Here is a 23,371-nt window from a genome sequence, read left to right as displayed (position 1 = left end):
CTGGTGAGACACTGTTTAACCAATACATACTTCACTTGGAATGGAACTTTCTACAAACAAACTGAGGGCACCCCAATGGGCTCCCCCCTCTCTCCAGTTATAGCTAACATTTTCATGGAGAAATTTGAGACTGACGCCATCCAGACTGCCACTCTGCGCCCAACCTTATGGAAGAGGTACGTGGATGACACTTTTGTCATCTGGCCACATGGCCGGCCTGCTCTAGACCAATTCTTCGACCACATCAATTCCATACACCCAGCCATCAGATTTACCATGGAAGTCGAAATAGATGGCAAGATACCTTTTTTGGATGTCCTAATTAAAAAGAGACCTGATGGTTCAATGAGCCACTCTGTCTACAGGAAAGCTACCCATACGGATGCTTATCTGAAACCGGATTCCCACCACCATCCATCACAGAAGAATTCTCTCATCAAGACTCTGTATCATAGAGCCCAATGCATATCCGACCAGGAACACATAAGCAGTGAACTCAAGCACGTACACCAAGCTCTTAGGGCTAATGGTTACTCCGACTATACAATCCGCAAAGCTATCACTCAAACCACGAAGAAGAACCCTCTTGAGGAGCCTTTCAAAACCATCACTTTACCCTACATTGCTGGGATCACAAAAAAGATCTCCAAAATCTTGAATAAACACAAGATCCAGGTCCGTTTCAACACATTACATAAAATCCGTGATCTGGTTCCGTCTGTAAAAGATGTGATTCCGGACATACAATACCCTGGTGTCTACAAATTAAGTTGCCTCTGTGGTAGTAGTTACATTGGAGAAACCAAACGCCATGTCTCGGACCGCATTCGTGAACATAAAGCAGACCTTAAACACGGTAGGACCAACACCTCGGCCGTAGCAGATCATTGTTCTAATTCAGTAGGCTCACATGCCATTGACTTTTCCAAGACGGAGGTTCTTTGTAAGCCATCTGGCTTCCATGAGAGATTCGTTCATGAGGCTATCCACATATACAAGCACAGAGATAATTTCAACTGAGAAGATGGATTCTATCTTAGCAATCATTGGAAAGATTTGATAAACCATTTCAGTTCTTAATTGATTGTTCACGCTTACAGTGGCTTTCAGACAGCATACATTATAAAAAATTTCGTCTCCCCCCTCCTCTTTTCAAAAAAATAGATGGACTAGTCCTGGGCAAACTGCCAAATCGCTGCGCGTGACGCCAACGTTTTTTATAAATAAATAAATGTGCCGTTTAAAAATAAATTTATGCAAACCAACACACCTGTTGATGACCGTTTGAGTTATGGTCGAAACGTCGTGAGAATTTTTTATTGTTTTATATATATTTTGTTATTTTGTTGTTTCTCTTCAACGTGACTTTACCGAAAAAACTAAGAATATGAAAGACCCGCTCGTTGCGGGAGGGGAGTGTTCTTGTTACACGCAAGTGACGTCACCACCTGCTGCCGCGTGACGTCACGAGGTAACAGAAATCTGCCGCTCCGCGCGTGAAATGAAATCCGAGGTGAGAAATTCTCATCGCGGTTGTGGTGGTGGTTGTTGTTGTTTACCAAGGTAGAGTCTCTCTCTCGTAGGGATGTCAGTTGAGTAGCAGCGAGCATGGGAATCGATGTCCAGGTTGGAACTTTACAACGCGGGGCCTAGCCACGCGGGGCCTTGCCTCCTGCCCTCGCCTGATTGCGTTCACTTTAATAATCTCGCTTAAGTTTAATTTGTCTTCACCCGGCTCGCCACTTTGTAACTTTGTTTTATTGTAAATATTCACGCAGTTTTTATTTTCTTTTAGCAGGCCAAGCCTGCTTGAGCTGCTATACCGCTCTTGTTATCAGAAGCGACCTGCCCACAACAACACAAGGTCAGGCTTTGTCAACGTGTGTGAATGTTTTGACTTAAAACTTTGGTGACTGCAGGAATTAATATTCTTGGTTCTTTCGGTAAAGTCACGTAGATAGAAAATAAAATAAAAATAACAAAAAAAATTGTAAATAAAGCAAAAAACACGTCGTTTTGATCGCAACACAAGTAGTCTTTATTTAATGTAATTGTATTATCTGTTATTGTTATTTTCTATCTACGTAACTTTACCAAAATCAACAAGAATACGTGTATCAATGTCTATCGGTCAAAGACGCTAAACGGAGTGACGCGCAAACTCCAAATATACAGCAGGCGTCAGGGTCGGGATCGAACCCACGACTTCCTGTAAACCAGGTGAGGTAGTTAACATCTCACCACGGAGAGAGACACGCAAACTCCAGTTAGCCTCGGCTATGTTCGTTGATCCTTAATTAATTACTTGGTGGAGTATTCATGCCAAGCAGATGAAGGTGGCCAGGTGTGATTCTAGACACGCCACCACCTGTTTACCCAGTGACAGTGTACAGTTTGTGTTTGCAGTAACGTCTATTAACTCTGTTGAACACGGAGGTTATATCATAACAGTAGTTTACTTTTGTTTTCCTCTGGAACTTTTCATAAGAATGGAAACTGGAGGTGAACACAGCACACACATTCAGCTGAAGTCGGAACTGTTCATCCCAGCATTTAAGGACATCTGAGCCTGGATTCACACCTCTGCCTAACACAAATAGTATTGTTTTCAACACCCTTTGCTATGTCAGCTGAATTTAGCTCTCATAAATATTCCTTTTGTAGCCAGACAGCTGAAATTGTGTACTCAGAGTTTTGGGTGAACATTCATTTTGAAGATACGAGGGCTTCCAGGCAAGTTTATGACCATTTTCCCTCTCATTGTGTGCCATAACAGCCCGTGTGATGAATTTGGGACACTTTTCCACTATATCATGAATATATGAATAAGTATAGACGTCTAAGTCACGTGTTACTGTGTATATATGCTTTCCTCTGTGCATCGATACTGACGTGTAGATGGTGTGGGTTTTTTTTCTGTCTGCTGCTGACGCTTCCTTTGACGCTTCCTCTGCAGAATTGGTCTGATGGAGCAAAGGTACTCAGCGCAGCTCGGTATGACAAGGCTCCAATGCGACCGGTGTGCATACAGCACGGATCGGACTGGAGATTTGACAGAGCACCAGAGAACTCACAGGAGAGAAACCCTTCAAGTGCAGTGTGTGTGGGAAGGCGTTTGCACATTCATCTACTCTTGTAGCACACCAGAGAACACACACGGGAGAGAAACCCTTCAAGTGCAGTGTGTGCATGAAGGCGTTTGCACATTCATGTACTCTTGTAGCACACCAGAGAACACACACGGGAGAGAAACCCTTCAAGTGCAGTGTGTGTGGAAAGGCGTTTGCATATTCTTCTGCTCTTGTAATACACCAGAGGACACACACAGGAGAGAAACCCTTCAAGTTCAGTGTGTGCGTGAAGGCGTTTCCACGTTCATCTCTTCTTGTAGTACACCAGAGGACACACACAGGAGAGAAACCCTTCAAGTGCACTCTGTGCGTGAAGGCGTTTGCACGTTCATCTCTTCTTGTAGTACACCAGAGAACACACGGGAGAGAAACCCTTCAGGTGCACTCTGTGCAGGAAGGCGTTTGCACAGCAACAACAACTTCAAGTACACCAGAGAACACAGAAGCATCAGAAGATCCACAAGGAGCGGAGTCTGAAATCGGCTTGTGAAAGTCAAAGTGCCACCATGAGCCCATCCCTCATTAAACAAGAACCGGAAGAAAATCCCAGCTTGGACACTTTTAAAGGTATCGGGGTGAAACATGAAGAGGTGATGGTGAAATGTGAAGAAGTGAAGAGCAAAGGAGTGAAGGTGAAATGTGAAGATGAAGATTCAACTCCAAAATGGGACCTTCACATCGACAGAGGCAACGTGAAGCAGGAGGAGAATGCTGACTGTGAGGCAGAGCGAGGCAACTCCCAGCAGTTTGTGGAAGTGGAGGTGTGGGTGGACTTCCTCCGAGACAATACAAAGTCAAATGGTGACCCGGTAGATGTGTAAACTTTGCTTTTTAATAATTGTGTTTTTTTATTTTATTTTGGGCACCTTTATAATATATGCCACAGGACCCGCACAAGCTTAATCCGGCACTGTCCGGGATACCGTTCCAGTGCCCAACCAGGCTGTTGAAAACACCGCGGGTGGAGTTGAGGGTGACGGTGGAGGGCGCGAAGGGGGCGAGTGATGCCGATGGGCGGCGAGGTGATCACCCGAGAGGATGCCCAGTGGGGAGATGAAGCAATGAAATCACTCCACGTGTCAGGCACTGGGTGGATCACCGCACAGCGGCATCGTGGGAGGTGGCGACGGCACGGGGAGGTCTCTACCCGCTAGTGGATTGACCGTGGCTGATGGTGACGACGACGACGATGGATGTTGCTCACTCAACTCTGCGACGTACGAAACGCCGGAGACGCACGGCGATGTGCGGGGTGTTCAGCGGCACGGTGGAGCCGATGGCCTCCTTGCAGCCGCTGTACAGCTGACGCACGACGTGGAGCAGGGCAGGGAGCACGCTGTCCACTATGTCCTGGCAGCTGCCGCTCAGCTGATCCATAGCCTGCAGTAGAGCAGGGAGCACGCTGTCCACTATGTCCTGGCAGCCACTGTACAGCTGACCCATAGCCTGCAGTAGGGCAGGGAGCACGCTGTCCACAATGTCCTCACTGTGGCTACTGCACAGCTGACCCGCAGCGTGCAGGAGAGGAGTCGGCGCGCTGTCCATGAGCCAGGACATCCCGGGGGGCCAGGCTGGGTCGTCCCTCTCCTGTCCGTCTGCGTGGCCGCTGGTGAACATCGGTCCCCAGGTGGCGACCGCTGCCGGTGGAGAGACGTCCTTCACGAGTCCCGAGTAGTTGTTGATTGTGGTGGTGGCGTTGGAGCCGTTGATGTTCGAACCCCCACGCCGAGATCCTCCGAGGAGTTCCACCACCGGCTGCGTGAGCAGCAGAACCACAGTGAGCACAGCCGTGAAGATCGCCACGCTGGTGGTGGTGGTGGCAAAGTTCTCCGCAGACCTCGAAGTGGAGGAGCAGCGTGGGGCGAGGTGGTTGCCTCTCCCGGAGCCGACTCCACTCTGGTCGCTCCAATAGATGCACCTTTGTCACAGGCCTTTAATGACAAGAATGTGAAGTTGAACACTCAGCTCCTAGGTTAAACCTGCAGGGTAAGAGCGGCCAGTCTTTGTGTACCTGTGGGTTGGGTTAATCTCTAACCAGGAGCGAGAGCCAATAAGCTCCCAGGTTTTAATAATTACATTCTAGATTTGAAGCTTTCGTGACTGCAAGGATCCATACTCTTTGGTTCTATTTGGTAAAGTCACGTAGGTAAAAAGATAAAATAACAAAAATCACGACGTTTCGGCCACAACACAAGTGGCCTTCATCATGACAGCACGGTCCCTTCACCTGATGAAGGCCACTTGTGTTGTGGCCGAAACGTCGTGATTTTTGTTATTTAATTATTCCATTTATATGGTGCTTGCTTAATCGCCTCTGGCAATTCGGAGTTTTGTATCTCGTCTCATACACACGAAGAGCATCCCCAAGTAGCAGCTGCCCCTGTGTGGTACAAGGTGGTGGCCCTGCACCGGCCTGCATGTGGACAAGAGCCTGTCAGTAGGGGGCGATGGTTGATGTGGCATCTTAGTTGTGGAGTTTGTAGGCAATGTTTAGAATTTGATCAATTTTGACCCAGACGCCAGCATGCAATGGCCTACTCATTTTGAATGACGCAACAATAGTACGTTGTACATACACTGTTAAGCAGACGGTGCGTATTTTTTTAAATAGCTTCTTGTTAATGCGATGTAACCTGATGCAGTATATTTCAGTGCAGTAATTCAATTTAGAATGAATACTTGTCTGATTGTGTGCATACATGTAACATTTTGTCTATAAGGGTCAAACATTGAATAAGTGATGTTAGGATAAAGTGTGTGTGTGTGTTTGGAAGTAACCTGTACAGAGAACTCAGGTGAGACTCATTGTTCTTGTGATACAGGTCAAAGGGTATTTTTGTGTTTTGAAATAAGGAGCATACTCAGATCATTAATCAGTTACGTGGCACACCACTAAAAGGTTACACGTAGAGGAGGTTCATTCTCTGCAACACGAATTGTAGTTTTGTCTTACGTGTTGACGTAGATTTTCTCGAACTAGGACATGAAATGCTCCTTGCTGATTCACGTCTGGATGTTCACGACCAAGGGTTGAAGCAAGCCTGACCGCCTGCGGCGCCCCTCACAACCATTTGCGGCCTTGGGCCAGGAAAGTCACGAAAAAAATTGCACACGAACGACGCCTCCACGCAAGTTCCCGATGCTCCGTCTTGAAGTTTGAAAATGAAACAGCTTTTAATTGTATTATGTTTTGAATTGTATAGTTGTATTTCTTCATTAAAAGCTTATTCATTGAAAACGATATTTCGTGTGAATTTTCTCTCGTCGTTAAGTAGATGGCTTTGCCAGGGGTTCCGTTTGATGCGGACTTTCACCTAGTTGGGATCGCCGGATCGAGATGCAGCGACACAAAGCTTGCCGTGCGAGAAGACCGTCGTCTGCAGATCGATTTCAACACGATCGAACGTCTGTCCCTGCGCCTCTGTCGTTCATGCAGGGGGCGCGTAGGTTTGCAGCACCCCATGCATGAAAATGACGGAACGTGCAGTGTTCGTCACGAAGTTGTGCATAAGCGCCATAACAAGGCACTGTAAGCTGACCTGCCACCACATTCACGGGTCAACGGGGCAGCCGAGAGAGAGCGCGGTGCGTAGGGGTCGACCAAAGGTTAAACCCCCGCCCCACACCCCCGTGATCGGAGACTGACACCCCTGACCCCCCACCCGTCCCTAAGGCCCCTTAAAACCTTTCAGAAGGTTCTGGGAGGGGGGGTGGGGTCAGGAGGGGAGGGGTGACCCCGACCTGGGGATAAAAGGCCGGCCCTCTGGACGGGCCGAGGCAGTGTTCACTAACTCAAGCCTGAAGACATCCGAAGACCTGAAGACTGGACCGGCACCCGGGGACCCTCAACCGAGGCTCTTGTTAGAGCCAGGTTGTAGCGGACCAGAGGTGGCTCGGACACCCTGGGACCCTCCCCAGACTCTAGCCAGAGCCGGGTTGTAGCAGACCAGAGGTGAGCTCCCGTACCCTGGCTAGGGCGGGTCGTCCAGTCTTCCCTTAACGCCGGGCTAAGGGACCCGTGGGTAGCAGAGCCCGGATTGTGCAGGCTGCGATAGAAGGGAGGCTGTCACTCCCGTAGGCGATCGGGTAGAAGGGGACGTACCCCTTCGTGTTTCAGTAGTGTGTAGAGCCGAGTTCGAAAGAGTTATAATAATTGCGTTGCCTCAACCAGATGTCTCCGTGTGGTTAGTTAAGGACACAACACTTATATACAGTGAGGGAAAAAAGAATTTGATCCCCTGCTGATTTTGTACGTTTGCCCACTGACAAAGAAATGATCAGTCTATAATTTTAATGGTAGGTTTATTTGAACAGTGAGAGACAGAATAACAACAACAAAATCCAGAAAAACGCATGTCAAAAATGTTATAAATTGATTTGCATTTTAATGAGGGAAATAAGTATTTGACCCCCTCAATCAGAAAGATTTCTGGCTCCCAGGTGTCTTTTATACAGGTAACGAGCTGAGATTAGGAGCACACTCTTAAAGAGGGTGCTCCTAATCTCAACTTGTTACCTGTAGACATAAAAGACATCTGTCCACAGAAGTTATCAATCAATCAGATTCCAAACTCTCCACCATAGCCAAGACCAAAGAGCTCTCCAAAGATGTCAGGGACAAGATTGTAGACCTACACAAGGCTGGAATGGGCTACAAGACCATTGCCAAGCAGCTTGGTGAGAAGGTGACAGCAGTTGGTGTGATTATTCGCAAATGGAAGAAACACAAAAGAACTGTCAATCTCCCTCGGCCTGGGGCTCCATGCAAGATCTCACCTCGTGGAGTTGCAATGATCATTAGAACGCTGAGGAATCAGCCCAGAACTACACAGGAGGATCTTGTCAATGATCTCAAAGCAGCTGGGACCATATTCACCAAGAAAACAATTGGTAACACACTATGCCGTGAAGGACTGAAAACCTGCAGCGCCCGCAAGGTCCCCCTGCTCAAGAAAGCACATATACATGCCCGTCTGAAGTTTGCCAATGAACATCTGAATGATTCAGAGGACAACTGGGTGAAAGTGTTGTGGTCAGATGAGACCAAAATGGAGCTCTTTGGCATCAACTCAACTCGCCGTGTTTGGAGGAGGAGGAATGCTATGACCCCAAGAAGAACACCATCCCCACCGTCAAACATGGAGGTGGAAACATTATGCTTTGGGGGTGTTTTTCTGCTAAGGGGACAGGACAACTTCACCACATCAAAGGGACGATGGACGGGGCCATGTACCGTCAAATCTTGGGTGAGAGCCTCCTTCCCTCAGCCAGGGCATTTAAAATGGGTCGTGGATGGGTATTCCAGCATGACAATGACCCAAAACACACGGCCAAGGCAACAAAGGAGTGGCTCAAGAAGAAGCAAATTAAGGTTCTGGAGTGGCCTAGCCAGTCTCCAGACCTTCATCCCATAGAAAATCTGTGGAGGGAGCTGAAGATTGAGTTGCCAAACGTCAGCCTCGAAACCTTAAGGACTTGGAGATCTGCAAAGAGGATTGGGACAAAATCCCTCCTGAGATGTGTGCAAACCTGGTGGCCAACTACAATAAACGTCTGACCTCTGTAATTGCCAACAACGGTTTTGCCACCAAGTACTAAGTCATGTTTTGCAGAGGGGTCAAATACTTATTTCCCTCATTAAAATGCAAATCAAATTATAACATTTTTGACATGCCTTTTTCCGGATTTTGTTGTTATTCTGTCTCAGTGTTCAAATAAACCTACCATTAAAATTATATACTGATTATTTCTTTGCCAGTGGGCAAACGTACAAAATGAGCAGGGGATGAAATACTTTTTTCCCTCACTGTAAAAGAGTAAAGCCAGTGGGTTTTCAAAGTACCTTCCTTTTACAGAATACATTTCACGTGAGCCCACCGCATTAAAACAATGCTCAGCTGAGCGGGGCGAGCCACGGGGGGGGAGCACCTTTGTCACGTTCTGTAACTCACGTGACTTCTGCCGCGACAATGTCTGGATGTTTCGCCTGAGGATGACTGCTCGTGTTGTGATCGAAACATCGTGATTTCTTTTTTTATTATTTTATTTTTTCTACCTACGTGACTTTACTGAAAGAACCAAAGAGTATGAAAGACGTCTTGTCTGCTGATCTTGTTCATATCCGTGTACATCGATATCCCACATTGCTTACATGTACACACCACACACAATGAAATAAATAGAAACTAGAAGACTTTCGGGGATGGGCAAAGATCGAGGAATCTCTTTCAATGGAGCGAGTTAAGTGTGTTCGATTCAACATCTCTCTGTACGTCTGTATCTCTGTTTGCCTCTGTGTCTCTCTCTGCCTGTGTCTCTCTGTCTTTCTTTCTCTGTCTCTGTGTTCCTCTTGTCTGTGTCTGTCCGCCTGTCCTGTCTGTCTGTGTGTCTGTCTAAAGCACAGCAAGTTGGCACAGTAGGGGGCACAGGTGGTGCATCAGCCAGTCATCTCACGTCATCTCAGTCAGTCGACCAGTGGCACCTGGGTCTGCCCCGTGACATGCCAGCGGGCGTTCGACACTTCACTTGGCCTCAAGGTGCACATAGCCTGGCACAAGCGTCGTGGTGACGTCACCACCACTTAGTGACCAATGGCGGTTGTTGTTGTCTATCATAAAATAATAAACCACTAATGTAGACTGTAGCCTGGTATCAAAGCAATATTGCTGACGGTTTCCATCTGAAAACGGAAGCTTGTGTTGCCTCCAAAACGTCGTGATTTAATTTAGTTTTCATTTATTTTATTTTACCTACGTGTCTGTGTTTAGTGGGGGTGTGCGTGTGTTTAGTGGGTGTGTGCGATTGATCACATTAAACTTACTCAATTAGCATCAATTAACATGAAATACACAATAATAATTTACATTCCCAATTTTATTGAATATTTTTCATAAAAACAATACATACAACACTGTGTCACCTGCCGTTCAGATTTGGCCACAGCTGTTCACAAACCGCATAGCCAGCATCTTAAACGCCTTTTGGTTTGACAAAATATAAATCGGAGCAGGCTGTTACGGTATAATAACGACGTGCCCGCTAAACTCAGGCCCTCTTATCCACCGATTAACGAGGAAGTTTAACAAAACAACGAAAACAGAAACTCACGCAAATTAAGAAGTAAGCTAAAGTAACAAAAATATTTGGGTTGCTTTAATCAAAACACACCTCCATATTGATTAAACACTCACGCAAACATTCCCCCCCCCCCCGACTCGTGCATTTATACGTTGGCCGAATGCGAAAGCACAATGCCACACAAAACGCGTTCTAAGGAGATTTGAACTCTCAACGCTCTGGGTTACAAACCCAGCGCCGAATCCCCCGAGCCACGAGGCTGGGTGCCGGCGTGCCCCCCGTACCGTCGCGAGCGGGTTAGCGGGGTGCCCGCGCTCTGCCGCTCGAATCGTAAAAGCGCAGACAGTCGCCTCCGATTGAATCTCGACGGAAGAATGTCAAGAAAACCTCCAAAGTCGAGACGATCAAAACGGCGGCGGCGCGTTGGAGGGGCCGAATAAATGAAACGTGCGATGGCAAAAAGCGATTGAGCGATAACGACGCCCGAGAGTAATACTAGCACGCTAAACCCAAGACTTGCGGGAGGCGTCGCCAGCGTCCTGCTCGGGGGGCTCCTGGTGGGGCCTCGACGTCACCCCCAGCTCGGTCTGAAGTTTCTGCACCTCGTCACTTAGCTGCCACAATTCCGACGGTGACATCGCTCTGGGACCCGCCGTCGATTCCGGCTCGACAGCATCTGCCACCCTAGAAACGAGTCAAATTTCAAGAAGAGTATTTTCATTAACAAATATAGAGACGCACTCTCCATCATAGAGGGGTTTTTTGGGTTATATTGCATGTATAGTGCAGTGTATAGTGTAGTGTATAGTGCAGTGGATAGTGTAGTGTATAGTAGTGTATAGTATAGTGTAGTGTATAGTAGTGTAGTGTATAGTGTATAGTAGTGTAGTGTATAGTGTAGTGTATAGCAGTGTATAGTGTATAGTAGTGTAGTGTATAGTGTAGTGTATAGTGCAGTGGATAGTGTAGTGTATAGTTTAGTGTATATAGTGTATAGTGCAGTGTATAGTGTAGTGTATAGTGCAGTGTATAGTGTAGTGTATAGTCTAGTGTATAGTAGTGTATAGTGCAGTGTATAGTGTAGTGTATAGTGCAGTGTATAGTGCAGTAGATAGTGCAGCAGATAGTGCAATCTAAACCCAAAAACCTTGATTATGAATAATAGTTAACGCCGTATTGTATGAACGTTGCGAGCGCTCGCGAAAGTCACCCAGTGCGGTTCCCGTCAGAGGAGGCCCCCACAACCGAATGGTAGCCCGGGGGAGCTAGCAGCGCTCCGTGACCATCGTGGCGACTGGCATGGGCCACTGCCTTCATCCTGGATGCCTCCACCGTCGTGTCGGCCGCGTGTTTGCCCACCGCTGACCTACTTCACACACACACACAACATCTATATACATAGCTATCAACACATACACTATACTATACACTACACTATAAACTACATACAAAACATCTATATACATAGCTATCAACACATACACTACACTATACACTACACTATACACTACACACAACATCTACATATATAGCTATCAACACATACACTACACTATACACTACACTATAAACTACACACAAAACATCTATATACATAGCTATCAACACATACACTACACTATACACTACACTATAGACTACACACAACATCTATATATATATATAGCTATCAACACATACACTACACTATACACTACACTATAAACTACACACAAAACATCTATATACATAGCTATCAACACATACACTACACTATAAACTACACACAAAACATCTATATACATAGCTATCAACACACACACTACACACTACACTACACTATACACTACACACAACATATATATATAGCTATCAACACATACACTACACTATACACTACACTATAAACTACACACAAAACATCTATATACATAGCTATCAACACATACACTACACTATACACTACACTATAAACTACACACATCTATATACATAGCTATCAACACATACACTACACTATACACTACACTATACACTACACACACAACATCTATATACATAGCTATCAACACATATGTAGAGGTGTTAACTACACGCAGGGCAGTGCAGCATTACCCCTGGGTACAACGGTTGGGGTCAGTCGAGGTGAAACGGATCGTGGCCAGGGTTTGGTGCGAACCAATCAGACGGTTCCACGTGGGAATGTATGATTGGTTCTACCTGGCCACGAAGGGGTATAAGACGGGTGACCCAACGGACCTCGGGGAGTTCTCTCCCTGCACGAAGATAGAAGACTGGGCTGAAGCCTAGCTAGGACCCTGGACCAGCCTTTCAGCCCTTCTAAGGGCTAAGGCTCGGCATACCCAGTGGTCAGGACCCACCGGGCCAGCGGTGGGTCAGATAGCCTCCCCTAGGTCCTAGCCGGAGGACTAGGATAGCGGTAGACGTGTGAGTCCCGCCAAGTCCGGAGGTTGTACCTCCTTAGGTATTAAGGAGGTTAGCGGTAGACGTGTGAGTCCCGCCAAGTCCGGAGGTTGTACCTCCTTAGGTATTAAGGAGGTTAGCGGTAGGCGTGTGAGTCCTGCCAGGTCCGGAGGCTGTACCTCCCTAGGGTATCGGGTGAGGGGACCGAATATCCCTCTGTGTGTGTTAAGCGTTGTATAAGGAAATAATACAATAAACAAAGTGTGCCTCCTAAAGAAGTCTGCTCGTCCTTAAAACACTACACATACACTACACTATACACTACACTATACACTACACACACAACATCTATATACATAGCTATCAACACATACACTACACTATACACTACACACACAACATCTATATACATAGCTATCAACACATACACTGCACTATACACTACACTATAAACTACACACAACATATATATACATAGCTATCAACACATACACTACATTATACACTACACTATACACTACACACAACATCTATATACGTAGCTATCAACACATACACTACACTATACACTACACTATAAACAGTACACATCTATATACATAGCTATCAACACATACACTACACTATACACTACACTATAAACTACACACAACATATATATACATAGCTATCAACACATACACTACATTATACACTACACTATACACTACACACATCTATATACATAGCTATCAACACATACACTACACTATACACTACACTATAAACTATACACATCTATATACATAGCTATAAACACATACACTACATTATACACTACACTATAAACTACACACATCTATATACATAGCTATCAACACATACACTATACACTACACTATAAACTATACACAACATCTATATACATAGCTATCAACACATACACTACACTATAAACTATACACAACATCTATATATATAGCTATCAACACATACACTACACTATACACTACACTATAAACTACACACAACATCTATATACATAGCTATCAACACATACACTACACTATACACTACACCATAAACTACACACATCATCTATATATATAGCGGTTGGGAAGCTGACGGAACCGATATTATTTCCCTTCCACGTGACTTTACCGAAAGAACCAAAAATATACGAAAGCTTTGTTTAGAGCCTAGTCTCAAACAGTGTTAGATGAGAGGACAATGCCACTATGAAGACATTGACAGCTCGGGGTGAGACACACGAGGCTCTAAAGAAAGCTGTCTCTGGTGTGGAACAATCAGTTTCAAAGACAATGCATCATCATCATAGACTACCAGAGCGTGTTTCTGTTTGCATGTTCATTACAAGTACCGTGTGTGTGGCCAATGCAGTGAGATGATTCCTTGCAAGAGGTTTACGTTTGGTGTTATCACGTTCACACAGCTGTTTTACTGCTAGAAAAGGGTAAAACAAATTCTTATATTTTGTTATTGGCAAGGGAGGTCCCATGATGCTTTTGCTGTTGTCATCATCGGCGAAACATCACGGAAACTCGAATCGTCGGCGTAGTTGGGGGTCACTCTCTGACACGCAGCCGGCGAGTGTCGAGCCGGTAGCGACCCGGCACGTTTCGTTTACGTGACGCAACGCCGCTACTACAAGTTGACGGCTTTGACGAGACGACGCTTTAGTTTCTCGCGATCCAACACCGAAGCCGACAACCTCCGACACAGTCGGTCGCACGCGCGCCGAACTTCTTCCGCACCTCCCCCCCCCCGACCGTGGCCAACCGCGCCAGCGAGGCCCCCCACCTGCTCCGTAGCCGGTGCCTCCCGCTCAGTGAGTCGTGGATGGTGCCCAGCCCCAGGTAGGCAATCTCGGACAGTTCGAGCAGGAGGCTGAGACCGGCGACTGCGTACATGACCAGAAGGAAGACGGTCTTCTCTGTGGGGCGCGACACAAAGCAGTCGACGCTATTCGGGCAGGGGTCACGGACGCACTTGAAGCGCGGGGCCACCTCCGAGCCATACATCAGGTACTGCCCCACCAGGAAGCCAACCTCGGCCAGCGTGCGGGCCAGCAGCTGGAGGGTGTAGGCCACCATCAGGCCGTCCGTCTTGATCCTCCACCGCTCGTTGTGCTGCTTCCCCTTGCCATCTTCTTCACCCTCCACCTCCTCCACCTTCTCCTCCTCTTTCTCCGTGCATTCAACCACGCGGTCGGGGCCGCCGGCTCGCTTGGCTCGCTTGGTTTGTTCGTCTCGCTTGTACTCGATCCTACCACGACAGAGAGCGGCGGCGTTTAAGTTTCACCCCTCGGTGTGAAACGTCGCGAGCAAATGGAAATATGCGCTCGCTATGAAACGCAACATTACGACGAACAGCGACAGCTACGAGGCTGTCCGGGATTCCACTTTCACTTCTGATCGTCGCCTCTGAGAGACCACTTAAAGTGTCCGTGCCGGTGGCAATGATCTGAATCGGTCCTGGGCCTACCCTAGGTCGACTCAGCCTCGAATGAGTAGCTGATGCGATTTGTAAAAACTTTGCCAACTGGGGAGAAAAATGCAGCCCGGCGTGGCTTTGGCCATAGACCCCCCTCGTGTGCTTTGAGGCGCCGCTCACGAGCAGCGCTTATCCAGACAGCCTGTGAAGGCTACATGGGGGATTTTTGTCTTTGTGCGTGTGTGGCCCCGTGCGCGTCCGCGTGTGTCTGTGTGTGCGTGGCCTTACCGTGCACGTAGCCTGGCACAAGCACCGTGGTGACGTCACCACCGCTTAGTGGCAAACGGCGGTTGTTGGTGTAGATGTCTGTGCGCTACAAGCAAGCCAGCATCGGGACTCGAGGTAAGTGAAAATATTTACCTTCCTTTATTTTACGCTTTATTTGCTACTAGCGGGAAGCACCCGGCGTTGCCCGGGGGAAAATATATTGAAAAACTTCTCAAAACTTAAAAACATAACATATACAAATGAAAAAAAAACGATGATCATTACCTCATTCATAAAAATTAGCGCAGTGGAAAAAAAACATACGCTCGTGCGCCAAGATTCGATTCTTTAGATCGCGCAAAGGAATTGAAGTTTGTAGATTTCTTTAGAATCGGCCTATTCCCGTTTAATTGATACCACAAAAGCTCACCAGATATCGATTCTCGCCACACTTCATCATCATTCCCCCCCCACCCCCCCCCCCAAAAAAAAACAAGTCTATTTTTATAATGTTTGCATGGTGCACAGTATGGAAAGTACCCACATGGCAAATCTCAAGTTTGTTAAATGTCAGGAAGTACGCTAAACATTTTGAACACATTCACAAATTTCCCTTTTATACATATAGATACACTATGCAATTATAATATCGCATGCAAATGTATTATATTTCTTATTGTTGAAGAGTTTAACAATGCTTCCCTTTTTGCTGTTGAACCGCAGAATATATTTTACGACGCTGACCATATGCGTGTTTAAACACAGCGCACATTCGCCCTCCTGAACTGAACTAGCCGTTCGGACGTACTGACAGGGGGCTCGGGAACGGAACTCCGTTCCTAAGTCAAGGGGAAACCTTGCCGGCCCTTTCACCGTTCAAACTCGTGACCAAATCGACGGCGCAGCCTAATTAAAAAACAAATTAAAACATTTCCAACTGCGCTGTGAAAACTCCCTCCGGGGACCTCCGTACCTGGTGATGCGATGCACGGCGAAGCCGAGGTACAGGATGGTGGGCGTGGCGACCGCGATGATCTGGAACACCCAGAAGCGGACTTGGGAGAGCGGGGCGAAGCTGTCGTAGCAGACGTTCTCGCAGCCGGGCTGCTCCGTGTTGCACGAGAAGCTGCCCTGCTCGTCGTAGTAGATGGACTCGCCGGCGACCGTCGTGAGAACGATGCGAAAGATGAGGAAGGTGGTGATCCACAGCTTGCTCAGGAAGGTGGAGTGCCGATGAACCTCCTCCAGCAGCTGCGTGAGGTAGCCCCAGCTCATCGTGGCCGCCAGTCAGATGCAGCGATGCCGCTGCGGGGAAACGTTCACCCGAGTTTGTACTGGCACTACTCTACTTACAAACCTTCAACTTAAAGACTTTTAGAGATAATAAAAAAAACCTATCCCGTTTGTCCAGTTGCCCGTTTGGAATGAGAGTCGTAAGTTCAACCTCAATGCACAATAAATGGCAGTGGTGGCATCTACATCGACAGAACGTGAAGAACCAGTGGCAACTACATCTGTAGAACGTGAAGAACCAGCAGCATCTACATCTGCAGAACGTGAAGAACCAGCGGTATCTACGTTTACATAACGTGAAGAACCAGTGGCATCTACATCTGCAGAACGTGGAGAACCAGTGGCATCTCCATCTGCAGAACGTGAAGAACCAGTGGCATCTACATCTACTGAACGTGAAGAACCAATGGCATCTACATCTGCAGAACGTGAAGAACCAGTGGCATCTACATCTGCAGAACGTGAAGAACCAGTAGCATCTACATCTACAGAACGTGAAGAACCAGTGGCATCTACATCTACAGCGCTGGTAGCGGCCATCGGCAAGTCCACTCAGCTCCACATTACTCCATCTCTTCTCGAGCTGTTTAGGCGCCCGCTCGCACATACAACAACAACCGCCATTCGCCACTAAGTGGCGGTGATGTCAGCACGACGCTTGTGCCAGGCTATGTGCACCCTGAGGCCACGTGAAGTGTCGAACGCCCGCTGGCAGGAGGTCATGGGGCAGACCCAGGTGCCACGGGTCGACTGATGACTGAGATGACTGGCTGATGCACCACCTGTGCCCCCTACTGTGCCAACCTGCTGTGCTTTAGCCACCCGGCGCTCCGCTCGTTGTTCTGAGCGTTGCTCCTCCGCCCTCCGTTGTTGTTGGAGGGCGACTACCTCCAGCTGCCCAGTAGCATCCTTCACGAGCCTCCTCCACAGAGGCCAATCTTGACACCGCTGGTACCAGTCATCGACAAGTTCACTCAGCTCCACGTCCTCCTGTACCACATCACTCCATCTCTTCTCTAGCCCATGCCGCGCCCGCTTAGCCCCCTCAATCCGGCCGAACAAAAGCTGTTTTGGCATGCGGTGGCTGGGCATGCGGGCTACATGACCCAGCCATCGCAGCCTTGCCCGCCGGAGGAGCTCACCGATGGGACCTTGCCCAGATCTTTCAAGGATTTGTGAGCTCCTCACACAATCCAGTCTGGTTAAACCCAGGATGGATCGTAGGCAGGCCAGCCTAAATGTTTCTAACCGGCGAAGATGTTCCATTAGAGGGGTCCACGTTTCGCAAGCGTAGAGAAGGGAGGGAATGACCGTGGCCGAGAAGACCTGAAGCTTAGTGCGGAGCGACAGACCAGGTAGCTTCCACACAGCGTTACGCAACCGATGAAAAGAAATTGCCGCTCGACTGATTCAGAGTGAGACCTCTGCTGTTAAACTGGAGCCAGTCATAAGCACACTGCCCAGGTATGGGAAACTCTCCACTCTCTCCACAACTGCTCCATCACCAATTGGGAGTTGTGGGGGTGGAGTGTCCGATGGTACAAAATACCCAGGCAGGTGCTTAGTTTTGGTGGGGCTGATGGTAAGGCCCCACCTCTTAGTGGCACGCTCCAGTCTCAGCAGCAGCGTCTCCAACTCCTCCTCTGACTGAGCAGCTATTACCAAATCATCAGCATACATAACGTGGTTGAGCAATAGGGAGCCATCCCTTGACCGCACCCGGGCATCGATGAGCCTCCCATTATATCTGTACCATATGGAGATTCCCCCGGTACAGCTATTGAAGGCTTCACGAACTACGTGGTCAAAATAGATGTTAAATAATGTGGGAGCCAGAGGACATCCCTGTCGCACCCCAAGGTGTACAGGGAATGGCTCTGGCTCCCGGCCACGTAGTTTTACCCGGGCCCGCTCACCATCATGAAGGTCCTTAATGATCGTGAGCAGATGGTCAGGTACTCCAAAAGCACGAAGAACGACCCAGAGCCCAGGCCTACTGATGGTATCATAGGCCTTGACCAGGTCAATAAAGCAGAGATGTAGGTCTTGTTGGAATTCCCTACACCTCTGCTGTAGCAGACGGACAGAAAATATGGCATCTGTGCAGGACCGCCCTTTCCTAAAACCGCATTGGGGCTCCGCAAGCCTCTCCTCAGCGTGCCTGGCAAGGCGATGCTGAATAATCCTTGCCAGGACCTTTCCCGGCACACTGAGGAGTGAGATGCCCCTGTAGTTGTCAGAGTCTGTGCGGTCCCCCTTCTTAAAAAGGGGGACCACCAGGGCATCCTTCGAATCCTGCGGAACCCGTCCAGTGGTCCAGACTGTTGTTATGATGTCATATAGGGCAGTCTGTGCACAAACGCCACCCTCCCTCAGCATTTCTCTTGGGAGATCATCTCTGCCCACTGCCTTTCCTGGTCTCAGACTCCGGATCGCCTTCAGTACTTCCTCAGCAGATGGCACCTCAGCCAGCCACTCACAGGGGGTGACTTCTTCCAATATTTGAGGCACCGCAGCCTCAGCAGGGTCATCCTCACTTTGTGCCACTATGTTTTCCTGGCTGAGGGATTTTCCCTCCCCCAGGACCTCACAGAAATGCTCAGCAAATCTGCAAACCTGTTCCTGGGGGTCGGAGATTGGATCACCGTTTTTTCCCCTAATGATGGTAATAGGTGTGGCGCTGCAGGTTACTTTTTTGATGGAGTTAAATAGAGATTTGTGATCACGGGCCACTGAGGCAGACTCCATCTCCTCAGCAACCCGCGACCACCACCCATCCTTGCAGCGCCTCACGGCTCTCCAAACCTCCGAGCGAAGGCTGCGGTAAGCGTCCTCATTCTCTGACGTGGGATTCTGTAGCCGATGACAGTGGGCCTGTCGCTTTTTCTCAACCATCCTGAACACCTCCTCTGTCAGCCAGGGTCTCTGGGGAGGTCTGGACCGCGTACCCAAAGCAGCCATTGCAGCTGCATGAGTCACAGTCCTAAACCTCGCCCATTTACCCTCGACATCAGGAGGAGTCGGGGACGATGCCAATCCCAGCCGCAAGCGATGATGAAATTCTCGCTTGCAACTTTCATCAGATAACTGAGACCAGAAAACTTTAGGTTGGAATGGGGTCCTGGGTGTACACCCACCACCGGAGTGGAAGAATGGCAGGCGCATCTTACAGATGACAAGTCGATGGTCAGAGGGCAGATCAGCTCCACGGTAGGTCCTGGTGTCAAGGACATGGGCTCGCATCCGCTGGTCCGTCACTATGTAGTCCAGCAGATGTTCTTGCTTGGACTCGGCATGCATCCATGATGTTGTGTGGATGCGCCGATGCCGGAACAACATGTTGGTAATTACAAGCCCATGGGCTGCACAAAAATCTAGCAGCCTCCTACCGTTGTTATTGAGCTGATCTGGCCCATCCCCTCCAATCACTCCAGACCAGGTGCCAGTATCATGACCAACTCGGGCATTGAAGTCACCCAACATGATGACTCTATCCCGAGAGGCCAATTTAGCCAGCACCTGTGACAGGAGGTCATAGAAGGCATCTGACTCATCGGCTTTGCCTGCATCCCTCCACGGATGTTCATCTTCGGTGGGGGCATAAGTAACCACGACCACCATTCCTCGCCTCCGGTTGATGGGAAGGCGAGCCCAAAGTAGCCTTGGGCTTACAGCTTCCCACACCTCACCGCCACGCTCCCACGCCCCCTTCATTCTTTTGTTCAAAAGAAGAGCCACACCCTGTTGTTTGGCAGTCTGCTGCCCCGAGTAGAGGACTGTCCACCCCTCATGGTGGCAGGAGCCAGAACCGGTCCACCGGACACACACACAGACACACACAGACACACACACAGACACACACACACACAGACACACATACACACACACAGACACACACACTGACAAACACAGACACACACACAGACACACACACACAGACACACACAAAGACACACACACACACAGACACACACACAGACACACACACAGACACACACACAGACACATATACACACACAGACACACACACACACAGACACACACACAGACACACACACTGACACAAACATACACACACAGACACACACACACATACACACACACAGACACACACACACACAGACACACACAGACACACACACTGACACAAGCACACACACAGACGCAAACACACAGACACACACACAGACACAACAACAACAACCGCCATTCGCCACTAAGTGGCGGTGACGTCACCACGACGCTTGTGCCAGGCTATGTGCACCCTGAGGCCACGTGAAGTGTCAAACGCCCGCTGGCAGGAGGTCACGGGGCAGACCCAGGTGCCACGGGTCGACTGACTGAGATGACTGGCTGATGCACCACCTGTGCCCCCTACTGTGACAACCTGCTGTGCTTTAGCCACCCGGCGCTCCGCTCATTGTTCTGAGCGTCGCTCCTCCGCCCTCCGTTGTTGTTGGAGGGCGACTGCCTCCAACTGCCCAGTAGCATCCTTCACGAGCCTCCTCCACAGAGGCCGATCTTGACACCGCTGGTACCAGTCATCGGCAAGTCCACTCAGCTCCACGTCCTCCTGTACCACATCACTCCATCTCTTCTCTAGCCCGTGCCGCGCCCGCTTAGCCCCCTCAATCCGGCCAAACAAAAGCTGTTTCGGCATGCGGTGGCTGGGCATGTGGGCTACATGACCCAGCCATCGCAGCCTTGCCTGCCGGAGGAGCTCACCGATGGAACCCTGCCCAGATCTTTCAAGGATTTGTGAGCTCCTCACACAATCCAGTCTGGTTAAACCCAGGATGGATCGTAGGCAGGTCAGCCTAAATGTTTCTAACCGGCGAAGATGTTCCATTAGGGGGGTCCACGTTTCGCAAGCGTAGAGAAGGGAAGGAATGACCGTGGCCGAGAAGACCTGAAGCTTATTGTGGAGCGACAGACCAGGTAGCTTCCACACAGCGTTACGCAACCGATGAAAAGATATTGCCGCTCGACTGATTCGGAGTGAGACCTCTGCTGTTAAACTGGAGCCAGTCATAAGCACACTGCCCAGGTATGGGAAACTCTCCACTCTCTCCACAACTGCCCCATCACCGATTGGGAGTTGTGGGGGTGGAGTGTCCGATGGTACAAAATACCCAGGCAGGTGCTTAGTTTTGGTGGGGCTGATGGTAAGGCCCCACCTCTTAGTGGCACGCTCCAGTCTCAGCAGCAGCGTCTCCAACTCCACACAGACACACACACACAGACACACACACACAGACACACACACAGACACACACACACAGACACACACACAGATCTCGGGGCCGTGGCCACAGTAGCAAGGGGAGACAAAGACGGCAGCGGTTGCGTGGGAGACAGCGCAGAGAGAGAGGGAAGGAGGAGGAGGGTGGTGGAGTGGTGGAGTCAGACCTCTGTTGGAGCGCAGGAGACGTCACGAGCAGCTGGGAGATGACGCAGAGAGATGAGAGACAGGGGCAGCACCTGGCTAGGACGTCACCTTCCAGCCCCTCCCCCTCACTTCCAGCCCCTCCCCCTCACTTCGCCCCCTCCACATCCACCCATCCCCAACATCCGGCCCCCCTCCACATCCGGCCCCTCCTTCGTCCTCACTTTTGACCCTCCCCCCGGCCCCTCCCCTCACTTATGCCCCTCCCCCCTCGCTTCCGCCCTTCCAACCCTCCCCCTCGCTTCCGGCCCTCCTCTTCCCCCGTCACCTCCCTGACCTCCACCCCCCCCTCGCCCCTCACTTCAGACCCCGCCCCCCCTCACTTCCGGCTCCTCCCTTCTCATTCCCCTCCCTCCCCCCTGTTGTGGGCGAGGGGTTGGCACCATGAGCTGGAGAACCAAACAACCCGCAGACTACCTGCTGCTGGATCTCCTCTCTGTTTCAAAGAACACATTTGAACAAATTTTGATCTCGGGTCTTTGCTCATCTACCGGCTTCACATTCCCCTATTGCCCGTACACAAACCCGGAGGAAGGGCCTTTGCTATTGATGCCCCCAGGGTCTGGAATGCTATTGCCAATAAACTGCAACTTGAATCGCTACCTATGAGATCTTCACTCAAAACTGCTCTAGAGGAGTTGTACACCCCTAGCTTGTCACCGCTATTCAGTGGCCTAAAATAAAATAAAATGTTTCGCTCCGGATGACCGCTGCAAAGTATTATCTGTTTTGTGATTTAGTGTGCTGATCTTAAAGGTGCATTGAAAAATGTTATACTCCGACTGATGCTCCTGTTGTTTGTGGAGTGACTCATGCAGCCAGCTGTCGCTCTAGGGTTTGGTGTTACATGTTATTTATGTAGTTTATTGTTAAAAATTCAGTCACAGTTCCTATGATCACTGTTACATTGCATTTATGGCTTTATTTTGGTGATTTCTAAAAGTTTTTTGGTTTGGCCATGTTTTTGTTTATTGTAGTACGGAGTTAGACTGATGGCCTTAATCTTAGTTTTCTTGTTGTTGTTTGACTTGCATCCCAATGGGATTTTTGCACACAGCGTTGGTGTACGGTGCTATTTCAGAAATATTTTGATGTTTTTTTCCTGGATTTTCTGTTTGCACATGCACAAAGTCATTTTAAGATGTTTTCTTGTTCATGTTTTTTTTGTTTGTTTGCGTTGCACCCGATTCAAGAGCCGAATGGCTCACAGGGCTATACCAAATAAATGAAACTATGAAACTATGAGAAGGGATGGACTGATGTGGCACAGGAGTATTTGCAGCTGAGTGGACTTGCCGACCAGCGGTGCCAAGCTTGGCCT

The 23,371-nt window shown here is 48.9% G+C and overlaps 1 protein-coding gene across 1 annotated transcript; it reads right to left on the bottom strand.

The window, feature by feature from the left end:
- Positions 1-10,711: 10,711 nt before the first annotated feature.
- On the bottom strand, positions 10,712-22,096 carry LOC142913314 (gap junction gamma-1 protein-like). Its single transcript, XM_076060847.1, has 4 exons — positions 22,014-22,096; positions 16,285-16,616; positions 14,412-14,876; positions 10,712-10,892 (listed from the first exon to the last, which is right to left on the bottom strand). The coding sequence occupies exons 2-4, from the start codon at positions 16,584-16,586 to the stop codon at positions 10,712-10,714; spliced, it is 948 nt and encodes a 315-aa protein (XP_075916962.1). The 5' UTR covers positions 16,587-16,616; positions 22,014-22,096.
- Positions 22,097-23,371: the final 1,275 nt, after the last annotated feature.

Source organism: Petromyzon marinus, unplaced genomic scaffold (assembly GCF_048934315.1).
Source record: "Petromyzon marinus isolate PM22_M1 ecotype Great Lakes invasive population unplaced genomic scaffold, UKy_Petmar_22M1.pri1.0 PM_G_Scaffold_24, whole genome shotgun sequence".
NCBI classification, from domain to species: domain Eukaryota; kingdom Metazoa; phylum Chordata; class Hyperoartia; order Petromyzontiformes; family Petromyzontidae; genus Petromyzon; species Petromyzon marinus.
Note: the sequence above shows the minus strand (reverse complement) of the source record. Positions and strands in the feature narration are given on the sequence as shown.